Source organism: Colias eurytheme, chromosome 15 (genome assembly GCF_061535395.1).
Source record: "Colias eurytheme isolate Ceu_HAF_F1 chromosome 15, ilColEury1 Martin Lab GWU primary, whole genome shotgun sequence".
Taxonomy (NCBI): domain Eukaryota; kingdom Metazoa; phylum Arthropoda; class Insecta; order Lepidoptera; family Pieridae; genus Colias; species Colias eurytheme.
In genome coordinates, this window is record NC_142994.1 from 10,539,092 (window position 1) to 10,566,407 (window position 27,316).

Consider the following 27,316-nt stretch of genomic DNA (forward strand, 5'->3'; position numbering starts at 1 on the left):
AAAAGTATAGTAATAACACATAATATTATTAATACTTATAAGATGCAAAGGACGGATTTATATGAAATCCACTGTAATGAAAAGAGATAGAAGCTTGACTGCAATTATCTATGGCTCAATAATTATAAGTTTTCAATAATTTAATAAAAAAATTAAACATTAACTACCTATCCACTTTGTTAAACAAAATAAAAAGAGCGTGAGTGCAGAGCACACGTATCAGAAGTGAAACTTCTTTGGGAGGATGCAAAGATACAAAATTCGTTGCCTAACTCCATAACGTGACGGTATTGCCATGACGCGATGAAATTTTACTCTCAATGCGCTTAAAGATTAAAAAAGGAAATTATTAGTCCGTAATTTTTCGATATATCTAGCTAATCTAGACAACACATAGTGCGTGCTCAGACATCATTAATACAATGGGGGGCTTATTAGCGCTTTCTCGTACGTGCACTAGTCTGTATAAATATTTAATTGGTGATTTAGGCATTAATTCCAATTACGACCTATTTATCTTTATAATTGCGAGTATCTTTCTAAACAGATATTTAATATACAGTATATATAATCAAGAAAGCGTAGAGTAACTCTTAAAATTTTATTAAAAACTAGAGGTCCACCCCGGCTTCGCCCGTGGTACATATTATTTCGCAATAAAAGGTAGTATTTCATGCAATATGGTTCAGTAGTTTAGGCGTGATTGAGTAACAGACAGACAGACAGAGTTACTTTCGCATTTATAATATTAGTATGGATATGTTTAATCCAGAAGTAACGATTGCGTAGAATTTTTAGAGTAATTAAAGTAAAAATTTAGCCTGAATTTTAGTCTTTGCGTGCTAATAAGAGTCTGTCAGTTGACGCTATCACATTAAAAAAAAATTACGGTTCTGTTACCTGTTAAGTACTTATTTTCTATTAATTCCAGTATTAGGGTAACAAAATGTGCTTATTTACTACTTATGATTCAATAATTTCTACGTTTAAATAAAATACATAATATAATAACGTACGGACACTTGTTGAAATGTAGGTATTATGCTAAATCTCTTTTATCAAAAAAATGAGAGCTTGATTATAAAATGAATAGAACCATGATATATCTTGTCAAGTTTGAAATAATTGTCCATTATTCTTATCAAATTAGATACTAACTACACGTTCAAACAATAGCCGATAGATTGGCATTCACGATTGTATTTAAATTATACGCCTGATAGTAAAAATTAGCAAACATTCTTCAGTATAAGTCAGAAGTTATGACTGTAGTTACGCATAGCTCTGTAATTGGTTTCCCACACTCTTGAGCCCTAGTTATTTTATAATAAGCTAGTTTTCTCTATGCTATGAGGGGCCAGCGCTATGACTAATTTAAGTTATTCTTTAATTTCTGTACTTTAATTATTTTTCCTTAATAAACTATACGTATAAACAAGAAATAGGCTTTTTATACATATAAAAATCCACATAAAATAGATAAATAATTATGTGATGTTGTGTACAAATGAAGAAACAGTCTCGGTACATTTCCATCAAAAAATAACATTCTAAAGTATAATAAGCACATAAATAATAATCTAAAGAATTTAGAAATGTAACATAAAGCTCGCACGGTGATGTCACAGACGCAAAAGTACGGTTTGTTTGTGGTCAGATTTTCACCCACATTGAGGTCGAGGACGCGGCTTCTGTTTTCACGTTACGTGAGGTGTGTGGCGATCTCTTACTCATGTGTGGCAAGTCCCTTATTTGAATATAACTATAGAAAAGTCAAAGACACGTATACCCGTAAAATTTAATTATTTTTTATTGGCGTATTTCGCATGGGAAATGTTTTTTCTGCTTAGAAATGTTACAATTAAAGTAACGTTCAATATTGACCTCTTAAATCAATAGACATAGATAAGGGAAGACACGGAAAATAAGAAGAAAGAACCAAGGAAGTAACTTGGCTGGGTAGTTAATTAATAAACGACCAAGCTGACAATGCACATTCCAATAACAGAATGAAGTAAAAGCTGGCATTATTCTATAATAAACTGTAAAATGGTCACATTGTTTATTAATTAGCTCAAGTTCTTAGTATTGAAGTGAAAACATTCGTATGATGTCATAATATTCCTTTATAAAAAATCCCTTCTACCTTAAACGAATTTCTATAAGATTGTTATGAATCATAGCATTGCGAAAGCCTTCTGCTACACAAGGAAACTTTAAGATGAATATTACGAATTCTCTTGTGATTTAGAAACCCTATGAGTCAGACGGCTATCGAAAAGTCATTATGTTCGTTCGGTTTTTGTGTATTTTAGTCTAGACTGTAGGTAATTGTTGTTAGGTCATAAAAATTGGTACAAATACTCCTTGGATTTTGTATACAATGGATAAAAATCCACGATAAATGAAACAGTCATGGCTATGTGCTCGCTATAAGTTTTTGTTATAAGGCTAAAATAGAAATGTAGGGAATTCTGTTATTACACACTACATATGTAAAAAAACTCTATTCCATAAAGTAAAAGTAGATAGTAAAATTTTGTAAGAGGCAGTCCACTCCATGACAAGCTTTATCCATCTATACTAATATTATAAAGCTGAAGAGTTTGTTTGTTTGAACGCGCTTATCTCGGGAACTACTGGTCCGATTTGAAAAATTATTTCGGTGTTAGATATAGCCCATTTATAGAGGAAGGCTGTTGTTTGGCTATATAATATCATCACACTAAGACCAACAGGAGCGGAGCAATGCGGGTGAAACCGCGGGGAACAGCTAGTTATTAATAAAGTTTAATTGAGTAAAAAAAAGGTTCCTAACTTATATTTCGTTATTGGTTACTTTTCACAAGAACGATAACTTCCACTTTCAGACATTTGAACAAATAAAAGTGTCACAAATATAGGGACAAATTGACATACTGCAAACGCCAATAGCATGTGTACGCTAATTTTTAACTAAATATAGGAATAATACCCATGTTTTGGAATAGAATATGGGCACGTGACAAAGATGATTCACAAATATTAACGTATGCAATATTTACATTATCATATTAAATAAAATTTATGGTCTAATCAAGTGTTGTTACAGCATTTTAATTCTGAAATATTATAAAAGTTAGGTGACCTACGCTACGATAGCGCTCAATTAACTACCAACTAATCAAATTTTCTCTCAATCAAATAACATGAGAATTGATCCTCATGATACAAGTAAATCATTAAGATATAGCCTATTTGATTACATAAGGTGATAAACTGCAACAACCTAATACACCTATAAAAATATAGATACGCGCTGCGCTTTTGGTTTTCCACCTACTCGTTGTATATTTATAGAGCTATAGGAAAACTGACGAAATTGATAAAAAAAATGTGTGCGTGTACTAGTGTACACACGTAAGAAGTGAAACTTCTTTATAACCTTATTTTTCAAAAAATAATTTATTATATGCAACTTGACAGAAATACGTCGAATCACGCGTGGTAGGGATAAGAACAAGATGGCGCGTAACGGAAAAATGTCACGCGTAACGAAAAAATGTTACACTAATTTTTTTTCCAACCCCGATAAAGAAGTTTCACTTCAATTATGTATACCTAGTTCACTGTTTGTTGTTATTAATAAGCATAATAATTGTTGGGCTACCAGCATACAAGCCAATGTTTTGATATATTTGAAAGTTTAACAACTTCAAATTAAACATTATGTTTAAAGCTTTAATTTATGGCACCTTACAATAAACTGGCTATTATATATTCATAATCGCTTTACTTATGGGTCCAATAGAGTAAGTGAAAGGGAACTTGCGTCAGAGTTACAATTAAGTACAAGTAACGACCTTGTTTGTATATCTGTGTGTACCTCCAGGGGGGTAACCGGCATCTCTTATAGCAAGCTTATTATAACATTACTATGTCTTTTCGTACCGTGACACCCTTAACGCAAGCTTGTTGCAGCGTTAAACTGATTTTGTCTTTCTAGCAATTTTGATGACGTCACTCGTAATAGTTCACTCAATTATTGGGACCGGTGCGAACTGCGATCTATTTGACAATTTGACAGTTATCAGGTAATAATAGAACTTTACATCGGCTTGTTCGAAGAAAAGGCTTCAAACCTTTTGATTTAAGAAGAATCGTGTACCTAAATAGTAAACAAGTGCGTAATCATCACGAGTCCCTATGAGATATGGGGGCATCATATGAACAATTTGAAAATACAATATAACCTACAGATTTATCTGTGTAAGTACCATATAATGTAAGTACCATACCCAATGCAAATCTATTTAAAAATACGTCTGTATAAGTACACATTCTCCACTTGTTATTTCTCTGTATAATAAAATGCAACTCTACTTATTCCCTAAACATAAATTTTATCTAATACTTAATGTAAATCTATAAAAGATTGTTTATTATTTCTTCATGATTCAATATATTTTATCATGTTATTATTTACCTATATAGAATATAAGACTATAAAAGTAAATCTACACTCAAAAACACTACCCATATTATACTTATGTAATCTGTTGTTAAGGATCTCATTTAATTTTGAGAAATAAAACCATTATTTATTTCCAGATTCTACAATCAATTCCGAGCACTAGGAATAAGATTACCCAGAGTAACCACATGGAAGCATTGATAGTATTCAAGAAGCCATAGTGCCAGCGCAACATGAATATATTTTTTCAATAGGAAGCAATAATCATACTTACTTTAAATGTTTAAGTGCAATAAAAAACATTTATAAATCCAAAATCTTTATTTAGTCCTTTTTATTTATTTATTGACAAATCTTTTGCTCCTTTACTTCTCTTAATATCATTTATATAAAAAAAAGTGATAAAACATGGAAGTATTCGAAATTAGATTCAATTCTATTTAGCTTAAATATTTATTAAAAACAATTAGGTAGATATATATAACTCAAATCCAAATTTGTAAGTAAATAGCATATTAAAAACACCCTTGATTAAAAAAAATTAAGTTTTATTTATAGTACCAGCCTTTAAAACTTAAAATTCAATAAACAAAAACTTTACATTTACATCACAATGAATAATTCCTACACTAATAGATTAATGGTATTTATATTTTTATTTTAAATTTAAATCAATTATTGTATTTGCATAATAAAGAGTAGATAAATAATTTAAAAACTTGCAGTACTTATGTATACTTTTAATTTCATTTTTATTAAACTTAAAATGAAAACAATGTAGGTACTATATTAAGGTACAATTAAATTTTTACATTTTCAGATGTATGATACAAATATGAATATTTTAAGTGTAGACTGTAGACATGGTGGCGCCTCCCCCAACTTGAAGTTCTTCTACCACATGATCATCTCCCAAGCCGGTACTTCCTTGTTCAATGTTTGGGCAAGCCGGCAATCAACACAACTGTGAAAGATAAATTGGACTTAAACTGATTCTTTGTTGCTTTAAAATTTAATAAGTACATTTAATATGTTTACTTTTATTATTAAAGGGCTTGTCATGGTGTATGTAAACGTCTAAAAAGAAGTTTTTTAAACAATGTCGGTATGGTTTGTTAAATACCTTAATATTGTATTAAAAAAAACTTAAATGTGTAGGTACAATGCCTTAGAAAACTTTTAATATAAGTAGCTTCTAACCAAACATAGATAGGTTTGCTTATAAATTAATATAAATATTTACTTTTGACCAGCTGCTCTAGTTTTTGTGAACTCCCAAATCATTTGCACTTATACTTTCAGAGAATTCTATCAACTTCGTCTCAGCATAACTTTTAACTCGTTGGGAGTTATTTATGTACCTTTTCTTTGTAACTTCAGGGTCAAGGAGCTTCGCGCACTCTGCACAATGTTCTGCTGCAAGTTAAATAAAAATTACTTCAATTAACAATAATCAAAACAGACGAAATCATGCAAAAACCAATACTTTATTCGTAAAAATATATCTGTGTTATCATAAATCGTCCAATGTTTTAGATATATTTATTACTCGTATATATTATCTTACCTTGCTATTTCAATTGCTCTTTCATGCCTCTTTCATGCATTCTTTAATGCATATTACTTATCTTTCGCAATTTTTCAATTTGATTTATCCAAATTTTAGATAATAATACGAGGACAGTGATTATGACATTTGGATTTTTGACGTTTAATTTTCAATCACCGCCATTTTTATAATAACAACCTTGTTTTGTTGAGTTCACAAAATAATCTTACTTTATTTTGGTACCGGGAGCCTTTTCAACATGATTACTATACGATTGCCTACAATGTCCAAAGAGCGAATGAATTCCGAAGTTTTGTCTATTTTTTTAAGATTAATGGCTTGGCTACGAGGCTTTTAGGCCAAGTCGTAATGATTTTTATCGAACATTAAACGTCAAAAATCAAAATGTCATGTCACTGTCCTCTTAATTCATATTATTATCTAAAATTTCAGATAAACTTAAACATAAATATGTGAATCTCATCTCTGGATAAATGAGAAAGTGCGAAAAAGCAATATTGAAATAGCAAGGTAAGATAAAGTACGAGTAAGGACGATTTATGATAACAGACTACAGAGATATAGAATAAAGTTTTGGTTTTTACATGATTTCGTCTGTTTTGATTATTGTTACTTAATTGAAGTAATTTTTATTTAACCCTATACTTGGCAAGAAAATTTTTTTTTTTAATTGAAAAAAAAACTTATTTAATATGTTTGTATGTGGCTATAGAAGGGGTAAAAAATAATAAAAAAAATTTAATGTCAGTAAATTGTCATTTATTGAGTGTAACATATTAGATACATTGCCAAGCCCTTAACAATCAACACTATAAAATCTATGTATCTAATTTGCTACAATGCCAACTTTTCAGTGCCAAACAAATCAGTTTTTTTAATAAAATACTTGTAACAAAACAAAACTTAAAATGTCAATATTCTTCGTAAAATAACAAAAAATCTATACTATTACTAATATTATAAATGCGAAAGTAACTCTGTCTGTCTGTCTGTTACTCAATCACGCCTAAACTACTGAACCAATTTGCATGAAATTTGGTACGGTGATATTTTGATACCCGAGAAAGGACATAGGCTACCTTTTATTGCGAAATATGTACCACGGGCGAAGCCGCGGCGGACCTCTAGTAAAATATAAAATTATTATGTTCTTCTACAGACATATAAAATTAGGATAATTAACAGCCTTAGTACTTATGTTATTAATCTTAAATCTTAATGATTAGTAAATTGAGATCAATCAATACAATAAAGTAAAAAATCAGTCTCACAATCGTCTTTCAAATTGTCATTAAAATGCAAGTGACGCCTCAGTAATTGGAACTTCTTCAGAGTCATTATATCAGCTACTTTGTTGCTTCGCGTATGTTTAGCCCAATAATCTGTATAAGCTGGTAATTTATGAATACCCATATATTATACAAGAATTGCCAGAAAATCTTTGATATCATTTTCTGTAACATTTATTGAATGACCCTTTAATTGTGTGCTATATAAATTTGTTTGTTGCACTAGGAGAGAAATTATGTTATAAGAAAAGAACATGCCGAAATATTCAATTGGGCTTTTCTCTTCACTTGGCTCAAACACGATTTCATCTACTTCTGCACAACCAGTAAATTTGAACCGATCCCATTTAGGTGTTAACCTTTTAGGTGGTATTGCTTTGCGTTTTACTGTGACAAGTTTAGGTCTCTTTGAACGAGTAGACGTTGAAGGAAAATTTGCAAATAATGGCGACGTTGGTGGTGACTGATGATGCCGCTTCAAGTTACTAACTCGCGGTGAAGTTAATTGTGAGGGTGCAGCTAGTACAGATGGCGATGAAGGTGATGGTATCGGACACGAAGATCTGGTCTCAGTTGCTAATGGATTAGGCGATAAAATTGATGGCGAACAAGGATTAATCAATGGTGACTGAATTGAATGTTGACTGTATGCTTGTACTAAAGACTTTGAAGCGACTATTTCATTGACCTCAATATCGTCATCTTAGAGAAGATTTAGGTTTTCTATTGAAGATGGCAATGATGGAGGTGGCGAACTGCTATCAGAGTAAGGAAGGCGGGAGAAATATTGAACTTCGTCCTCAGAAGTATCATTTCGACCAAATCTGATTTTGCTCCCGGTTTTAGAACAAGAGCTACGACTTGCCGAGCTCTTCTTTGTTGTTGCGTGTTTAAGTGAGAAATTACCTGTAAAAAAATAATAATTTACATACATAATGACTACATTTTGGCCCCTTGGCTATAATCGATTTGGAAAACAAAACGAAATAGTACATCTCTACAAATCTGGCAATGTCACATATTTGATACACAGCTAAAAATATGTAGAATGTTCGCTATCTAGCAATGTATCATATTTGCTACACTTGAAAAACAATGAAGATTACATGCACTAACAATTTATTTAGGTATTGGAAAATAACGTTAGTAGTTAGAATATATAACAAGCTTTTTATATTAGATGAGTTTTGAAAACAATTTTAACAAAATATAATAAATAATCTATAATCTTACTTTGCGATGCGTAGACGCATTCGATCGGTCCACCATCTTGCGCTCTACTGACGATTTTAGTGTTGCAAGCACTTCAAAAGTTTTTATTTTTTGAGCATAAATATATTTTGTACCATATTAAATAATAAAAGTAAAAAAAAACGTTAGATAAATTCTCGGGATTTTTTTAAAGTTGAATGTATCAAATTGTACACAGTACCAAGAATAGGGTTAACTTACAGCAGAACATTGTGCAGAGTGCGCGAAGCTCCCTGACCCCGAAATTACACAGACAAAGATAGGTACATGAATAACTCCCAACGAGGTAAAAGTTATGATGAGACGAAGTTGATAGAATTCTCTGCTGAAAGTTTAAGTGCAAATGATTTGGGAGTTCACAAAAACTAGAGCAGCTGGTCAAAAGTAAATATTTATATTAATTTATAAGCAAACCTATCTATGTTTGGTTAGAAGCTACTTATATTAACAGTTTTGTAAGGAATTACACGACTACACATTTAACTTTTTTTTTATACGATATTAAGAATTGCAAGATAAACAACTAAAATGTTAAAATACTTGAAAAATGATTAATAAATAAAGTATTTATTATTTAACAAACTATACCGACATTGTTTAAAAAAACATCTTAAATTACATACACCATGACAAGCCCTTTAATAATAAAAGTAAACATATTAAATGTACTTATTAAATTTTAAAGCAACAAAGAATCAGTTTAAATCTAATTTATCTTTCACAGTTGTGTTGATTGCCGGCTTGCCCGAACATTGAACAAGGACGTACCGGCTTGGGAGATGATCATGTGGTAGTGAGAACTTCAAGTTGGGGGAGGCGCCACCATGTCTACACTTAAAATATTCAAAGAAAATGTAAAAATTTAATTGTACCTTAATATAGTACCTACATTGTTTTCATTTTAAGTTTAATAAAAATGAAATTAAAAGTATACATAAGTACTGCAAGTTTTTGAATTATTTATCTACTCTATATTATGCAAATACAATAATTGATTTAAATTTAAAATAAAAATATAAATACCATTAAACTATTAGTGCAGGAATTATTCATTGTGATGTAAATATAAAGTTTTTGTTTATTGCATTTTAAGTTTTAAAGGCTGGTATTATAAATAAGACTTTATTTTTTTAATCAAGGGTCTTTTTAATATGCTATTTACTTACAAATTTGGATTTGAGTAATATACCTCGTTGTTTTTAATTAATATTTAATCAAAATAGAATTGAATCTATTTTCAAATAATTCCATGTTTTATTACATTTCTATATATATATAAATGTTATCAAGAGAAGTAAAGGAGCAAATGTTTTGTCAATGAATAAATAAAAAGGACTAAATAAAGATTTTGGATTTATAAAATATGTTTTTAATTGCACTAATACATTTAAAGCATGATATTGCTTCCTATTGAAAAAAATATATTCATGTTGCGCTGGCACTTTATAGTTTCTTGAATACTATCAATGCTTCCATGTGGTTACGCTGGGTAATCTTATCCCTAGTGCTCGGAATTGATTGTAGAACCTGGAAATAAATAATGGTATTACTTCTCAAAATTAAATGAGATCCCTAACATAAGTATAATATGGGTAGTGCATTCAAACTCAAACTCAAACCATTAAATTGCATTTTATTATATAGAGAAATAACAAGTGGAGAATGTGTACATAAACAAACGTATTTTTAAATATACTCTTAAGATTTGCATTGGGTATGGTAGGTACTTACATTACTTTTATCTTACACAGATAAATCTGTAGGTTATAATTATTGTATTTTAAGATTGTTCATATGCTGCCCCCATATCTCATAGAGACTCGTGATGATTGCGCACTTCGCAATAATAAATTGTTTACACGATTCTTCTTAAATCAAAAGGTTTGAAGCCTTTTCTTGGAACAACCCGATGTAGTTATGTTAATTTTGCATTTTTAATATAATAAATGTATTATCTTCTTTAAAAGCTTCATTTATTAAATAGATTTCCAACTACATACGTTTCACTTAAATTTGATGTGTATTCTTTTAATAATATTCAAAATAATGTTATAAAAGTTCCATATTTACAACTTCACTAAAATTGCTTAAAACTGTCATTATTGACATTATAACAAGAATGCTTAATGTCAAAGAGAGCGTGCCGGTTCCAATTTTTCGATTGACGTCTCGAAACCGCTCGAAACAGTCTTGTTGCAATTGGTTTTCATATGTTTTAGAAGGTCCCGGTGCCAAAAAAGTAAGATTATTTTGTGAACGCAACAAAACGTACCCATAATAAGACTGTTATTCTAAAGGTGCCGGTTACCCCCCAGAACTGGTTTGGCTTTGTTCGCATGTCCTTTAGGCTTCGGGCCTAATTACTGATCTCGTTGTTTTTGTATTAAATTGCTAACTACCTATAGCGGAAGGGAAAATCGACGTAGTAAATATAGGCGTGTTCTATTGTTAGCTCGATATATGTAATATGTTTTATTTTATTTCATTAAATACAATTACACTACACTTATATTACACTACCTACCTAAATAAAGAGAATAGCTTTAAAAATATAGGTATTATGTGATTCTTTCTATAGAAAAAAATTGAATTCATTTTCCCGAAGTCGCTAATTTTTTTGCTGTCATAAAAATATCTCGGATAAAAGTATGTTATCTAACTTATTTTTTTTTGTTTCCAAAACACACATGATATAAATTACAAATTAGAATTACTATATTAAATTATACAAGATAAGATCAATTAAAAAAACTAAGTTTATTCATTCGATGAGCGCGCATGCGTCCGCCATTTTGTTTTGAAGCGGGAAAACCAAACCTTGAGACCTGTTCCAAGCGCACGATTTGAGCTTTGTCGCTACGGAATGTTATACAATTCAAACGATTAGGTTTTAGTTTCTTATTTGGAAATAAACGATTTAATGTACCTACGTATCTTTTGGGTACTTATGGAATTTGACGTAGTAATTATATAGAGCTGAAAAATAAAGATATTGTATTCATCGAGATAGAATGTACTACGTACTTGAAAAATTTCCAGAAAAAATGTAGATTGAAGAAAAATTTAATTTTGAGTTGATAGGTATTTTTCGTTTTCTTCTATGTAAGAATTCTGTTCGTGTATTGCTACAATTAGTATAAATAAGGTTCTAATTATGTGTACCTACATTGCATTACATACTTGCATACGGATCGTCGTGTGAAAAAGTCACGCTCAATTTGCTTTGTCTTGTACATAAAGAAAAATTGTCTCAAGTGACGAATATATAATTTGAAGTATTAGTAATATAATGCGTTAGAACGTCCTTGATTAACGGATACTCTGAGTTCAACCACAATTTATGCGTACTAACGAATAGGATTTAGTTAGATTTATTGTCATCTAGTATCATGTCCTGAATTCATTCCTAAAATACTTAATGATTATGCTCACGCGATTGCTTGGAAATAAGATCAGTTAGAGGAAAATATTGTTATTATAATATATTATATTCTATTAATTTACACGCAAGTAATACTTTGATTGACTCATGGATTCGTCAACAAAATATATGAAATAGATAGGATATGTAGAATGACTACGGAAATACAATTTCTTTTAGGATATGTGATATAAAGTACTAGCTGTGCCCCGCGGTTTCACCCGCAGTGCTCCGCTCCTGTTGGTCTTAGCGTGATGATATAATATAACCTATAGCCTTCCCCGATAAATGGGCTATCTAACACCGAAAGAATTTTTCAAATCGGACCAGTAGTTTCTGAGATTAGCGTGTTCAAACAAACTCTTCAGCTTTATTATATTAGTATAGATTAATGCTCTCTATTTATTTTTTGCTCTATATTAATATTTTGATGAATTCTGGATATTATAAAGAATCTTCTAAAATTATTATTTTATCTATCTTTTAAAATATTAAATGACAGAAGGCTTTTTAAGTGGTAATCCAGTCTCTGTATATTAATTTATAGATCACCTTATTGACAGTGATACATAGAGCTTTTAATTAAACTGTTTATAAAAAAATGCCTATTCATGCAAAATAAGTACAAAGGTGATTTCTAGAGATAACGATATTTTTTGGTGAAAATTCAACTTAAAATGTGTCAGCATAAATAAGTTAACACATGTGTCATAAATCAATTAGTTTGACGTCATTTATTTTCTCCATATGTGACAGAAATGCGCAGCGTATAGATACAATGTACAACGTTCACGTGTGATAAGATAGTAAATCTTATCACACGTGAACTTTGTTCAACACGATAACACGTTCGATAAATTTAAACTTATCGAATTTATGATTTTATATTTGAATACTTTATTTGATAATAACGCAAGAAGTAACACGTTATTGTAATAAATTATTATCGTTTTTTTGTTGTTGGTTTTTTTAACAATGGCGTACTTTGTGGATTGCTCAAATGGATATTTCATTCAGGTATATAATTACTTATATTTATCGTAAAAGCATGTCGGGACTCGGGTATATTTGACTAATGATTGATAAGTAAAATGTTTATTTTGAAATGTCAAGAAAAAGCTTGAGGAGGCGTTGCAGTTGTTATTATTTTCTTACATCATTTCAAAATTATCGTATTCTTTGTTTCTTTTCTGGCCAATAAAGTAACAAGAATTGTTATCGTTGCTTACTTAACTCTTACTTTACTGTAATTTATGTTTATCAATTATTATCATACATATTATTGTGAGTATATGAAATACATAATAGGAATTTTCAATGTTTAGAAAAAACGGAAGGTCTTTTTATACACAACACATCTGCAAGGCGAAATCTAACGAAGTCGTAATAAAAAAAAAATGTACAAATTATTTTCAATCTATAAAATTATTAAATTATTTTGTAATAATATTCTTTAGCATGTAAAAACTTATTAGCTTGTTTAACATGGTGCTTTTTATTTATATTTACCTACTTTTAATCTTATATATAAAAATGAATCGCAAAATGTGTTGGTAAGCGCATAACTCGAGAACGGCTGAACCGATTTCGATAATTCTTTTTTTATTATATTCCTTGAAGTACGATGATGGTTCTTATGTAGAGAAAACGTAAATATGTACCTACCACGGGCGAAGCCGGGGCGGACCGCTAGTTTAATTATAAAACTTTCACAAAATATTATCTTTCACAGAATAATCACAATGCCACAACATTAAACACGTTGGAAACGCGTGAAATGTATAATGTAATAAATTTTATACTGACAGACAGTTCAAAGTACCGATATCAAAAATTTGCGTATGTAACTTAAAACGTATCAATTTCTTATAGTTTTGTGATTAAGTTTTTTTTAATACCTACATTAAATTTGTATCTTGAACTTTGAACTAAGTACGTAGCTTTTTGTAAAAGAAAATATTTCGAACTATGATTTTATTACTAACGGCTAAAGCTAAACTACATTTTTTGTGCAATTTGTCATACACTTAAACAATATTCACTTAACTTCAAACAAATAAACATTGGACAAACCACGCCCTCAGTCACGTAGACGAAAAAAGCTCAAAAAATAATCAGGTTTATCCGATTTTTTCATACATACCTCACTGTACTTGATAGTTACATATTAAAAATAACGTGTGGGTGTTTGTATGACAGTCTATTGGCAATTCCGATTACATAAGGCTTTGTATTAATAGATTTGATTCTTATTCATACCACGTTGCCTATGGATTAGATAACATGCGTTCTCAACTCTCAAGCCCTTAGTTTTATATCGAATATTGTTATGCTGTGTGCATACTTAGTATTGCAACCATATGTAATGGCATTTTACTATATGAGGGTATTGTTTAGTATATTTACTAGGTTTGTACTTATATAGAGTGTAGTGTATACTGTATACATACAAAAAGTATAATCGTTTATTGTAGAATATGTAAAATTTCGATGTCAAATAGATTCTGATTTTGTGTACCTAAAGAACAATAACTTAATTCTGCTTCCAATTTTGTGGTTAATAGAAATAATAAGAAAGTAAATTTAATAAGATTTTAATACTGATCTCTTAAAAATCCCATCGTGATTAATAAAAAAGTTCGTCAATATGAACGTCATTACTAATACGTAACACAAAAACATTCTAATAAATCTGTTACATATACATGATTAGTATTTCCTCAACATTTTCCTTGTACTCGGCCTGTATGATGCTGCAAATTATTCTTTGTTTACCTTTCACTGAACACTTATTTTTTCGAAAACTAATAGCAATAACAAGGAAAGAGGCGCGAATGATATAATTTCCATTCTTCAGCCAATTCGAAATAGATTTGAAAATGGAATGTTTTTTTTCTTTGGAAACCAGCCAGTTACTTTTTTTTTCAAATACATGACTGTGCCCATTAAAGTTCGTTTAAAAATGAAAATTAAAAAAAAAGTATTCAATGTGTCGGTTCTAAAGCAATGCGTTATGCCGTAAGACTATTCTGGTTTTTCATTTAGCTTAGGATTATTTATTAAATTACAAATATGTTGTAGATTTTAACGTGATTCTAACATGCTAACTTACGCAAATGACAAATTCTAAGAAAAATTCGCACATCATTTTTTCCGTCAATGTAAAACATTATCATCTTTATTCACTGGTCATGAGGTTCATTTTTCCATGCAAGATATAACGGTACCTATGCTCCTTCGTGATGGATGGTTGTATGTAAACAATTATATCATGGACAAAAGTTTTCCCACGTGCTAAGTTGTCGTTATAATTAGACGATGAATGAAATGAAGGCGTGATGACGTCATTGCGTGTAGCCAATCATAACGCTTGTAATTGAGTTTGAAAGGTAGCGGAACAATTATTAACGTCCCCTTACTTAATCGATTCTGATTTTTGTTCGTTAGTGTTTAATAATTAGGATAATATTAGTAAAAATTTTAAAATCTTAAAATAAGCTTTGCCAGAGAAATGAACACTAAAAATTACATGAAACAGACCTGAAAATTTCTTCAAATAGATATTATCCGTTCATTTTATCCAAAACAATATTATTATATCGATGCTTTCACTCCATATCTAGCGGATCTTTTGTTATAGCGCGAAAACGATTTTCATCCACATCACAGAACCACAGATACATAATTATAGTCGTTGTCTATGCTATCTGACCACAGACAATTATTCTACATGCACATGTATAGTCTGCATCACGTGCAGCTAAAACTGTATATCGTTAGTGACAAATAATTCATATCGTACATATATTATAGTTTTAAATTGTAGGTGTGTGTAATTTATTTGTAATTATACTGTCAGTATGGGGTTCTACAATCAAATAACACGTTAAATACGCTATGACTAATTCATTCAATTGTAATACAAATGAGGTACCTACTTGGAATCATAAATACTTGATTGTAATAGCCGGCGGGTAACATAATATTATGGTTTTTCTTTGGTTTTATATGCATTTTATGGAAATACCCTATTCTATTTTCAGTTGTTTCTAGGCTATAAAAAGTCTATCGATATCGATACTATCCAGATTGCATTTGAAAAATCAAAATTTAAAAAATTCTTTAGATCTAAGGTGTCTTCTTTAAATTTCCATTTCCCTATCATTGAGATAATATTACTACGTATGGAGGAGACACCACGAACAAAATCTGTGCGCCATTTTTTGCTCTAAGTTTTAAAAATTATTATCTAGTTAGGTACTTACCGATAAAAGTTATTCCTTTGCACTTTTCCGTATTATTTGTATTATTTGTGCAATATCGTAACACACACGAAGGCATATTTGATGCGTTTCACTTTAAAACAAATAAAAAATGAGCGTGCAGTTACGCCATATGGCGTATGTTGAGCGGAACATAAGTGATGTAGGCGGTGTCGTCTCCATATGTATATCTCAATGTTCCCTATGGTATCTTTGGGTTTTGTAGGCTATGGAATGTTTATGTTTCAAATTCATATTGAGTACCTACAAATAAATAAAATTATAAAAAAGCCCAACACTTACAAATTGAAATTCCTTGCTTCCTTAAATAAACACTCCGGTAAGTATTTGAACTATGCAAATTCCAAATCCATCAAAAATTCTAATAAAATTTATTGGCTGACAAATATTTGAAGGAGCAAAGTTCAATATTTCCATATTATCATAAATATCACCCCAATAGTTCATAAATATCACCCCAAGTTGCTTACAGACTGTCTGAAGTGAGACTAAGGCCTTGGCCACTGAAAAAGAAAGCCACGGTATGTTAAACGCGCGACAAAATACTATTTCCTTTCGTGTACGTCATTAAAAAATAATTAAAAACGTGTTGACGTATGGATTGTATAGTATTGTTCGGATGCAGGCTCTATTGCTGTTAGTATGGTCGTATTTCCCAGCGTGACGCAGGCGTTCATTGAATCAAAGGCTGTGTGCGCTCGCGCAGAGCTCAGTGGCTGTGTGATCTACTCGCGGTACACACGCGGTCATGGGCCAAAAAACGTAACATTGTGTAACAATTACGCCGGTATCATAACCTCAAAATGGACCTAACGTCAAAGGTGCACCAACCCTGACAGCTGACATTTCGAGTGAGTGCGTTTGTTTTTAATTCAAGTGAACAATGGAATTCGAGTGTCAAGTGAGTCTTAGAATATGCTAGGTTTAGTTCCCAAAAATGATAAAGGTCACTAAGGTCAGACGGCAGACCGTTATTCGGTCATCTCTATACTTAAAGATTTTGCAATCGATGCGTTCGGACTTCCAATTTGAATAGTGTTTGATTTGTTAACCGTGTTTTTGCTAATCAGGCTATGCAGAGATGACGTAAATTCATAAATTAAGATTACGTTATACGTGTATTCTTGATTATTTTATTATTTTATTCGGTTGCCCATAGCGTTTATTTGGGATTCCCAAAAACTACATGGCTAAAACATGCCCAAACACGTTCTTAATGTCCACTGAGCTCGGTTTAACATCCATAAAAGGAGTAGTAGATACACTTCTGAATATTGCAGATTACCACGCCAACAACGCAAGCAACTTTGATTCTTATATCATTTGCAAAATGTTGGAAATCGCTTGGCGTATTTTCGAAAGCTGTAACTCACAGCTTTATAGTGTACAACAGACTAATGGGCAATTTAAGTTTAATCGCACTGAGACATCTAGTAACGAGATTTGTATTGTTATTGTTACATTATGTTAAATATTGTAACTGAGCAAAGAAGCCTTTGAAGTTTTTGCATTTGGTTCTGAACAACTTCTGCTATTCAATATCCATACTAATTTTAAGTAACTTTTATGAAATGCATTGACAGGTAGGTATGTGGCTAGTAACTATTTGGAAATCTATAGCGTAGCCCAAAATTAAACTCCCTGATATCTTCAAATACTATGTTACAATATAAATAGAGAATGGAACGTAACCTTGCGTATCATTTTTTTGTTGAGATAAAATTAAATTGTGATTGGTGTTTAAATTCGCGCCAATTACCTATAACCATGTCTTGCATTATAGCCTCAAAAGTTTTCTTGGAATTCATGCTATTCTCTGCTTTACTGATTGATTATTGATAGATATTTCAGTAAGGATTAATAACCATATTATTTGTAAAAAACTCAAGGTCTCGTCTAAATTGTAACAAGAGGTTGTGACTTGTCTAGTCACGCACTAACGTCTATGTCAATTCGATATTATAATAGAGTAATGACGTCAATACGGCTATAAGCTGAAAATTATTGTATCATACCGTTTAAAATCATTTTTTTTTCTTTTAAACGCCACCAGCGGCCATTACCAGATGATCTAAGCATCTTAATATAAAAAAACAGCCATTACTTTTTGTAACTGTCTTATAAATTGATCGGTTGTACGCGTAATATAAACTATATTTGAGCTGTCTAGAGATTGTTCTTTTTGTTAAACGTGAAGTTGACTTTCAATGTGATTTCTATCTTTTGTTACGTGTTTTGAAAAGATCGATAAACGCAAATCATTATTACTTTTAGCGTTATCACTATAATGTCATAATTTCATCTTTATATGAAGTATCTTTAGGTTATTATAATTCTCACTGTTTTTTCACGTTCCTACGAACGTAAAAATATTTTTTTTGTTGACGATTGATGCTACCTAGAATAGTTTACAGATAATTTATAAAACACACCACTGTATACGCAAATACTTGAATGTTGAAACTAAGAACTTCTATTCTTCTACAAACAAAATTTTGGGTGCAGACATTTCCGCATATTTTGATTTGGCGCCACGACTAATACCATAATATTTTTTTTATTTTTGATATTTTTTACCGTGATTGATTGATGACGCATTAAAAATAGTTTTAAATTATCATATAGCCAATAAATACTATATACAGAAATATATTTTTAAATTATCGTTTCAAAAATAATGGAGCATCTCTAAACATATTTTTTCATTAGTTAAAAAAAATAACCTATTAACTACATATTATTACTTCAAACTTGAATTTATTTATAGGTATGATTGCTTTAATTATAATCAAGCTAGATTCTATCAGTGATCGGAATCACTTGTCAAATTAATTGGATTAATAATATTATATCAAATGCCGATAAAGAAATTTATAGTGATGATCTAGTTTTGGGGATATTAATATATTTTACGATATGCTAAGACTGATAATTTATTTGTATCATAAATTATCAATTTAATCAGGTGTCGTCCACTCTGGAAATTACTTAATTCAGTACTTTGCTTTAGTACTGTTCTAAATTTAGTAATTAGACAGACTTCCTTAATCCTTAGTTATCTACCAAATCGTAATATTCCGTGATATTTTTTATTATGATCTGTTATTATTTTTCTTTTTAATTTTCTTTTTTCCAATATTCAATTACGTCCGTGACTTGTGAAGGCACATAAAACGTGCATAAAATTCCCACAAAGCCAGTTACAATTAGCCTGGTTATTGTACTAGATCTAAAGAATAGATTTTTTTCTAATAGACACATCGAACCAGATAAACCGACCTGACCAGTCTTGATCCTAGTAAATTGTTGTTCAGGAAATTATAAAAGCAGTTACCTTTTTATTGTTGGCCGAGATGGGTCTCTCCTTGTTGAGAGTAAGTTTATATCTTTGCGTACATACTTAATATAAATATTAAACACCGGCCTGATACAGATTCAGTTATAAATAATATTCAAAATCAGTTTACAGTTATTTAGGCTATTTTAGTCATGTTTGAGTCAGTTTTAAATTTAGAAATCTTTGACGTTAAATAAATAAACAAAGCTTGAGACTAAGCGAAGTATAAGATTTAGAGACATCTGGATTGGCGTCAGTTCACGTAGTTTGACGCAATCGTGCTTCTAGCTACAAGCTGCTGACTTCTAAATTATTATTAATTAGTATAAATATTATTAGTACGTGTATGAGCCTGTTCTTGCTCTCACTACTGAGTAGGCGCATGTGGGTTGAAATTTATGAAATAGGTAGGATTGTGTTGTGTGTACCAAAGTATTTATTTGTTATTTTTTATTGTCCACAGATGCCACAGACAGTGCCCAGGTCCGGGTATAGCCCGCCCTCAGCGTCTCAGGGAGAAAGAGCAGTACCAGCTTCACCTTCCGATATACACCACCTTTTGCGCCTCCTCGGTGCAGAAACCCCGCCAGAGCCCATGCTACATTCCCCGCCAACACATGCCAAACCACCACCTCCATACCCAGAAGATAATAATCTACTTGAACGTCTTTACGATTTTGAAGCCTATCCCACACCTTCTCCATCTTCAGACGAAGGTTCCATTCCAACAGTAGCTTTACACCCGTCTTCTCCATACAACTCTTTCCAATACTCACCAGTATTTATCAAAGAAGAACCAAACAGACTTACGGTTCCAGGATTCGCTTCACCATACCCTTTATCCCCATCGGGCTCTTGTGTATCATACGGAAGTCACAATCAATACTCGTCCCCAGTACCACAACACGACGAATACATTGATATCGAAGAACTGTTAAAAGAAAACCAGATATTACAAGAGAACACACAACATACGTATATCACACCTAAGTTGGAAGTAGAGGAGCCCAGAGATCACGTTTTATTAAGATCAGCGCTCGAAGATACGTCGTTTCAGAAGAGACATAATTTACGGCCAATACCATTGGAATTAGGGAGTGTCAAAATGGAAGAGAGCAGTGGAGGCGCAGATAATGATGTGTTAACTGCACCTGATATAGACCGGGTTCTATCAATGGCAATTGAACAGTCTAAACGAGATGTTGATAATACATGCACCGTCCTTGGTATATCACCAGGTGAGTCACTTGGTGGATAGCTATCATTTATATGTGTCATAGAAATACTATACCTAGCCGATGTCTATACTACTACTGCTATTAACATAAATAATTCTATAACGTCATCTCAGAATTATAAAAAATCAAATATTTCCATGTAACTGATTAAACACAACGAGTTTAGATCGCTTCTTAGAACTTCACCGTGTTTGATTACGCAATTTATCAGCCATTTGTTGATAAATGGATTGATGATCTTCGATGATTATCGCTTATAGGTTTGATGTCATAACGCATTAATTATATAAGCGTGTGTTGAAAATGGTACCAGAAGTGTTTCGACCATCTTAAAAATTCAGTATGACGTATGATGTAAAAAAATCTACGTATTTAACATTAACATTCTCTCCAGATCCCATGCAATGGAATACAAGTGACGTCAAGTCTTGGGTGATGTTTACATTACAACATTATAACCTACCGATGGTGCCTACAGAATATTTCGCGATGGATGGAGCAGCTTTAGTCGCGTTAACAGAAGAAGAATTCAACCAGAGAGCTCCTCAGGTATGTCTTTACCATGATTCATCATTCACAGTTAATTTTTTCTCTATTTTTAAAGCGTTTTCCGTTTTCTTCCAATATGAATCAGATTTACTGTTATGCCAGTCACTTGATTGACTGATGATGCCTTGATACTATATTTGTGTGATTTTACGGTTGAATGTATCTAGCTTGTGACAATTTGTTTGAATCTTTTCACTTTTATGACTATAAAAATTATTAAAGAATACTTCAAACTGAATTTGTTTTGGTATAGTATATAGTATTATATTATCTGTGGTGATTAGTATAGTAATGATAGTCTTATAAACTGCTTTAATATTATTTCATTCAGTTTCTATGCTTCGTATTTTCTAATATAAACGATTTCTATATACATTTACAATTTTTGTATAATTCCATAACATTACTTCGTGTATTGTGTTAGTATCTTGCCTGACATTGTTTTTACGATTAGCTTTGGTATTTTGTTGAACTAATCTCGTGACCCTGCATTGATTAAGGCCAGAAGATCATAGTCCGACTTCGGTAATGACTAATAACAACAAATATAACTTATCGAGTATATAATATTTTAAAATATTTGTACGAATTCAGTATTTTTAAAGGAAAATGCGGTTTATTACCAGGTATTGCGTGTGACTTGAAAATGGCCAATCACGTTGTTTTCTAGACTAAAATAAAAAGAAAAACATTGAAATGCATCCGGAGCATGACTGCTCATTCATGTCTGCTTCACCCACTATGTTTTAATTCCGAGATTTATGCTAGAAATGTAATTTGCATTTTAATATGTTTGTAATGATGTTCGTGTCCCATTCATAAATTGATTAAATGCTACGCTTAATTGTCAGTTATGGTGATTGATAAGAAATTAATCGTTTGTTATTTACCACATGGAATTCCTGTTTATTTTCAAAGCAAGGTTGTCAATACTCAATACGTTGTGTTAAATTAATATCAGGTAGTTTAATACTTTGGTTTATTATAAATAGAGTTCTTCTAATCGATATAATAACTGAACATTCAATACGTCTCATACTATAAATATTATTTATGTAAGAATGAAATTTTACTTTTGCAGACGCATTATTATAATACAAGTAAAAATTACGGTTAAACATCAACACAATAAAGAATATTCATAAAACTATTTTTTGGTATATTTAAATATTACATTTCTACCTACATATTTGTTAGTAATCAATTATTAAGTATGTCGGTTTATCATGCAATACACCCGATGTAGGTATTTGTGTATGACCTATATCATAAGTATAAAAGACAGATACGATTTTTTTGTCATGTTCCTTTGAAGCGTATCACAAAAACAGCGTATAAAATTGACCTAATAATAGTTTTGTAACTATAAACAACACGAATTCTGTAAAAAAAATGTTATTTATATATTCTTGTTGACTTTATAAACGTTGATGTTTATAAATATTGTACGTTTAAAATCGTATTAGATGGGTGGTATTATTTAAGACTAAACTCTTGAATTTTTTTTGTTCATGTGGCGTTTTAACCAATCTCTCTCAAACAAAAACACACACAGAAAAAAACGAATTAGTGCATTCGTTCGATAGTTATCTATACTCACATACATCTATACTTCTATACTAATATTATAAAAATGTATGTATGGTTTTCACGCATAAACTACTGGACCGATTTTGATGAAATTTGGCACATATAATCTTTAGACCCTGAGAAAGAACATAGGCTACCTTTTATTGCGAAATATGTACCATGGGCGAAGCCGGGGCGGAATGCTAGTTTTTATATAAATAGATACACGATTCGATGTGTCAAAATATAAACGCAAAGTCGATCGAAGCCTAAATTGGTTACGTCAATTTTATGGTCGATTGCCAGCAAGGAAATCCGTTTAGGAATCGGGTTACAGTTATGCAAGTAATTACTGCGTAACTTCTTATTTCAGAAATCTCGTTATAACATGGAAAACCCCACGACAAAGCCCGGTTCTTTGCTTTTCAGGTTTGGCAAGGCTTGCTCAATCCCTGTATTGTTGCGCATTTGTTGTTTTTTTCTTTAGATAGATAGGTAGTGAATCTGTGGTTTAGGTTTTGCGTAGAAAGGGTGTGAAAATGTCAAATTAATTCAAAATAATAGCCGTTTTCGTATCTACAATACGTCGTATACCCTGTAGGGCCACTGTAGGTCCTGCACTATAACTTCTTCGTAGTAAATAATGAAATATTGTCATGAAACAATAATTGGCTTACAAACGTGTATTGTATTTTGAATTAATTTTATATCTTGGCAAAATATATTAATTACAATCCAGTGAAACTTATACACAGCTATAATGAAACAGCAAATCTATGAAGTGGCTTTGTTCACATTTTAATGATATAATCGTTAATTACATTTTCTCAACAAATAACAATCGCTACTTAGCACTGACTGTTACATAATGCTGATTCTGAAGGCATTCAAAGTAATAACGGTAGGCTTACATGATGCGATTGATGTAATACTTCTTAGTAGTTGTCTTGCGATTGTTTATATGTATATTGTATACAATATAATATAGGTAAATTATTATTTTGAATAAATTTATTGAAAATGTTTCCTAAATTTATAAAATCGAATGTTCCTGTAATAAGATATTATTATTTTGAAGTCTTGTCTTGTCTTGACAAAAGTAATTAACGATGTCTGCAAATATTTTTTATAAGAGAGATATTAATTCCTTAAAATTTACTAGCGGTCCGCCCCTGCTCCGCCCGTGGTACATATTTCCGTTTTCCGGGATAAAATATAGCCTATACGGATTCGGAAGAATCCCTCTAAGTAATGGTAAAATAAATTTTGAAATCGGTCCAGTTGTTTTTGAGCCTATTCAATAGGTACAAACATATAAAAATACAAAGGTTTCCTCTTTATAATATTAGTATAGATTTCATTTCAAGCGTTTTGCGTTTTAAACACGTGTCTCGATAAAATGAAATAAGTAATAACAGTAGTGAGTTCATGCAATTTAATTCATAAATAATAATATTTTATAGTACAGTCATATGACATATCAGATAGCATTAACATAAGAGTTAATTAAGTTTTCATTTGCGTCATTCATAATTATGAGATACCGAAGGAAATGGCAAATAAATAATTAAACTAGTATAAACAGATTTGTAATAATTACCTTAGTATTTATAAAATTTATAACTACGTATAATTTAGAAGAAAATTTATAGCTTTCGTACAATAAGTACCTACAAATAAATGTTTTTTTAATATCCAAAAGTCTATATATACAGTGGCGGTACGTTCATACAAGCCGAAAAGCCCGGCTTGCCTTAGAAATTCGCTACGAGACAGGAAAATACCTATATTCACGTTTGAATATTCGCGCGCAATGAGCAATTCATAATCTGCTCCGAATTCAATGAAAACTCACCTACAAATATAATATACTAGCGGTCCGCCCCGGCTTCGCCCGTGGTACATGTTTACGTTTTCTCTACATAAAAACCATCCTCGTACTTCAAGGAATATAATAAAAAAAGAATTATCGAAATCGGTTCAGCCGTTCTCGAGTTATGCGCTTACCAACACATTTTGCGATTCATTTTTATATATAAGACTAGCGGTCCGCCCCGGCTTCGCCCGTGGTACATATTTACGTTTTCTCTCTACATAAAAACCATCCTCGTACTTCAAGGAATATAATAAAAAAAGAATTATCGAAATCGGTTCAGCCGTTCTCGAGTTATGCGCTTACCAACACATTTTGCGATTCATTTTTATATATTATAAGATTATGTATAATACGCCTAGCATAAAACAATGACGAATTCGAGTAAACTTTTTAATTTCATCCTTCTTGCTATCGGAATAAGGTCGTACCTTTTATTTGGACGTTACAACCTAAATTCGATGGATTATAAACAGTGCGGTGTCTCGCTTGCACGCGTGGGCTTTTACCGGGCTTTGCGCTCATCTCTTCTAACGTATGAAATTTCGTCGAAGTAGATACATACCTAGCTATAGAACTCTATAGCAATTTCTAAGGGAAAAAAGGCCCGGCTTTAACAGTGTGAAGATAGTTACGATTGCGCGAACGAACGTCGTGAATATTATTGTTAAATTATTATAGTTTGTTTGAGCGGGTGAATATACCGGTGTAATTTAGGTTAAGTTTTTCGAATTTTGTGGTAAAATAAGTGTCGCGACAGCAGATTGTGTTGTAAATTGTGGTGGTTTGCTTTGTACTCAGCGGGGGAAAGGTAAAATCATTAAACTTTACTGAAAAACAATTAATTTCTTCATCAAAACCAACTCCCGATTTGTGCATTACCGAAACTAGTTAGTCACATAAACGAAATTTTAATTGTAATGTTTACGAACGATTTCATGAATGAGAATTACTTAGAAGAAGCCTTTCCCCAGCTGTTGAAACTTGCACATATTTTGTTAGTTACGATTCCTGCTAGTAAATAGGTAGCTGTAGTTCTTCTACGGAGCGTGCTTTCTCATCGTTAAATCGTATTCATAGGTACGTATTAATTATTAAGAAATACGTATAAGTATTTATTTGGCCAAGAACGCCTTTCTGTATTAGGTATCAATAATTGCCATAGAAAAGTAGCTCTGTTAGGTACTTAATTGAATTCTAAAACAAACACCTACTTTCTATAATTCCGATGTTATAAAATCTTTCCTTCAGAAAGATTGGCGTTTTGAATTAGAATATAAATGATCTGTACAATTTTATTAATAATATAATGTCATACAGTTTTATATATGTAATTTATCGATTTTAATGATTTATAAACGTTTGACTCAACTGTTTGAGGGCGCGCGTGAAAATTTAAAAGATTTGATTCGGTATGTAATATGTTCACGTTTTTTTATAAGTTTTATAACGAACATAATTACACAGTATACCTAGGTAGGTATCTTATTCATGAAAAGGGTACCCATCAAACACTTTGAAAAATTTGGGCTTGCCCAGTCCTTATACCCTAGGCACGCCACTGTATATATAGTCTAAAAGATTAATAATCATATCTAAACAGACAAAAAACCATAAACTAATAAAACCAATGCAATACCTATGTCTATATTATATACTAGCTGTGCCCACGGTTTTACCAGCATTGCTCCGCTCCTGTGGGTCTTAGCGTGATGATATATAAGCCTATCCTTCCTCGATAAATGGGCTATCTAACAACGATAGAATTTTTCCAAATCGAACCAGAATTTCCTGAGATTAGCGCGTTCAAAAAAACTTCAGCTTTATAATATTAATATAGATTTACAACAAACACCCCACATAAAGAACACAAATACTAAGATTTACATCTAGTTGGAAACATATAATCCCATTATAATGGTCGTAGAGAAGTAAACAGCATCAGCTGTCATCATACGCGCCAATGCTCCGACTTTCTCCAAGGCCGATGAAAGTCACCATCCAACCAACGTTTGCATACAAATCGTTAAAATCTGGTTTGTTTCCAAGTATTAAATCACCGAAAACTCCTGTGTAGAAAGTATATTTAAATAGTAACAAATGATACTACAACAATTAACTCGAAAATTCGGAAATTAACTCGAAAATGGACATTTTAAAATCGAGTACGAATCGAAAAATCATTCATATATTATATATATACTGTTGCATTCTTATTAGGTATTATTAAAGAATTAAAAACAAAATAAAACTAAGCTTCCAAAATTACTCTTTACTCTTTGGAACAAGTAACGAGTATTCTATCTCCATAGAACATACTCGTAACTTGTGTCATTATAATACTTGTATATTCATCTCAAAATCATTTTTATAAACACGTGACAATCAATAGGCATTAACTCTCTGGCATACCAGCTTTCTCTACTCACTCGCTAGAAATATTTTATTACAAGCAAATACCTACGCATGTTTTCAAATATCAT

At 31.4% G+C, this 27,316-nt stretch overlaps 1 protein-coding gene and 3 long non-coding RNA genes across 5 annotated transcripts in view; 2 read left to right on the top strand and 2 right to left on the bottom strand.

Moving 5' to 3' along the window:
- Positions 1 to 27,316, top strand: part of Ets98B (DNA-binding protein Ets98B) — a 35,929-nt gene that overhangs the window by 2,381 nt on the left and 6,232 nt on the right. The window contains exons 1-3 of one of the 2 annotated variants that reach the window (XM_090110497.1): positions 17,004 to 17,118; positions 20,068 to 20,842; positions 21,237 to 21,391. In XM_090110497.1, coding sequence (XP_089966623.1) covers positions 20,068 to 20,842; positions 21,237 to 21,391 — 930 coding nt within the window. In that variant the 5' untranslated portion in view covers positions 17,004 to 17,118. Of the gene's footprint in view, positions 1 to 17,003; positions 17,119 to 20,067; positions 20,843 to 21,236; positions 21,392 to 27,316 lie in introns of those variants that run through there. The other variant, XM_090110496.1, reaches the window with a different exon arrangement.
- On the bottom strand, positions 5,179 to 6,161 carry LOC149902559 (uncharacterized). Its single transcript, XR_016457563.1, has 3 exons — positions 6,021 to 6,161; positions 5,697 to 5,869; positions 5,179 to 5,417 (listed from the first exon to the last, which is right to left on the bottom strand). It is a non-coding gene; the product is annotated as an uncharacterized LOC149902559 (long non-coding RNA).
- LOC149902560 (uncharacterized) lies at positions 6,410 to 9,504 on the top strand. The gene is made up of 3 exons (XR_016457564.1): positions 6,410 to 6,533; positions 8,767 to 8,947; positions 9,288 to 9,504. It is a non-coding gene; the product is annotated as an uncharacterized LOC149902560 (long non-coding RNA).
- On the bottom strand, positions 7,373 to 8,581 carry LOC149902561 (uncharacterized). Its single transcript, XR_016457540.1, has 2 exons — positions 8,546 to 8,581; positions 7,373 to 8,218 (listed from the first exon to the last, which is right to left on the bottom strand). It is a non-coding gene; the product is annotated as an uncharacterized LOC149902561 (long non-coding RNA).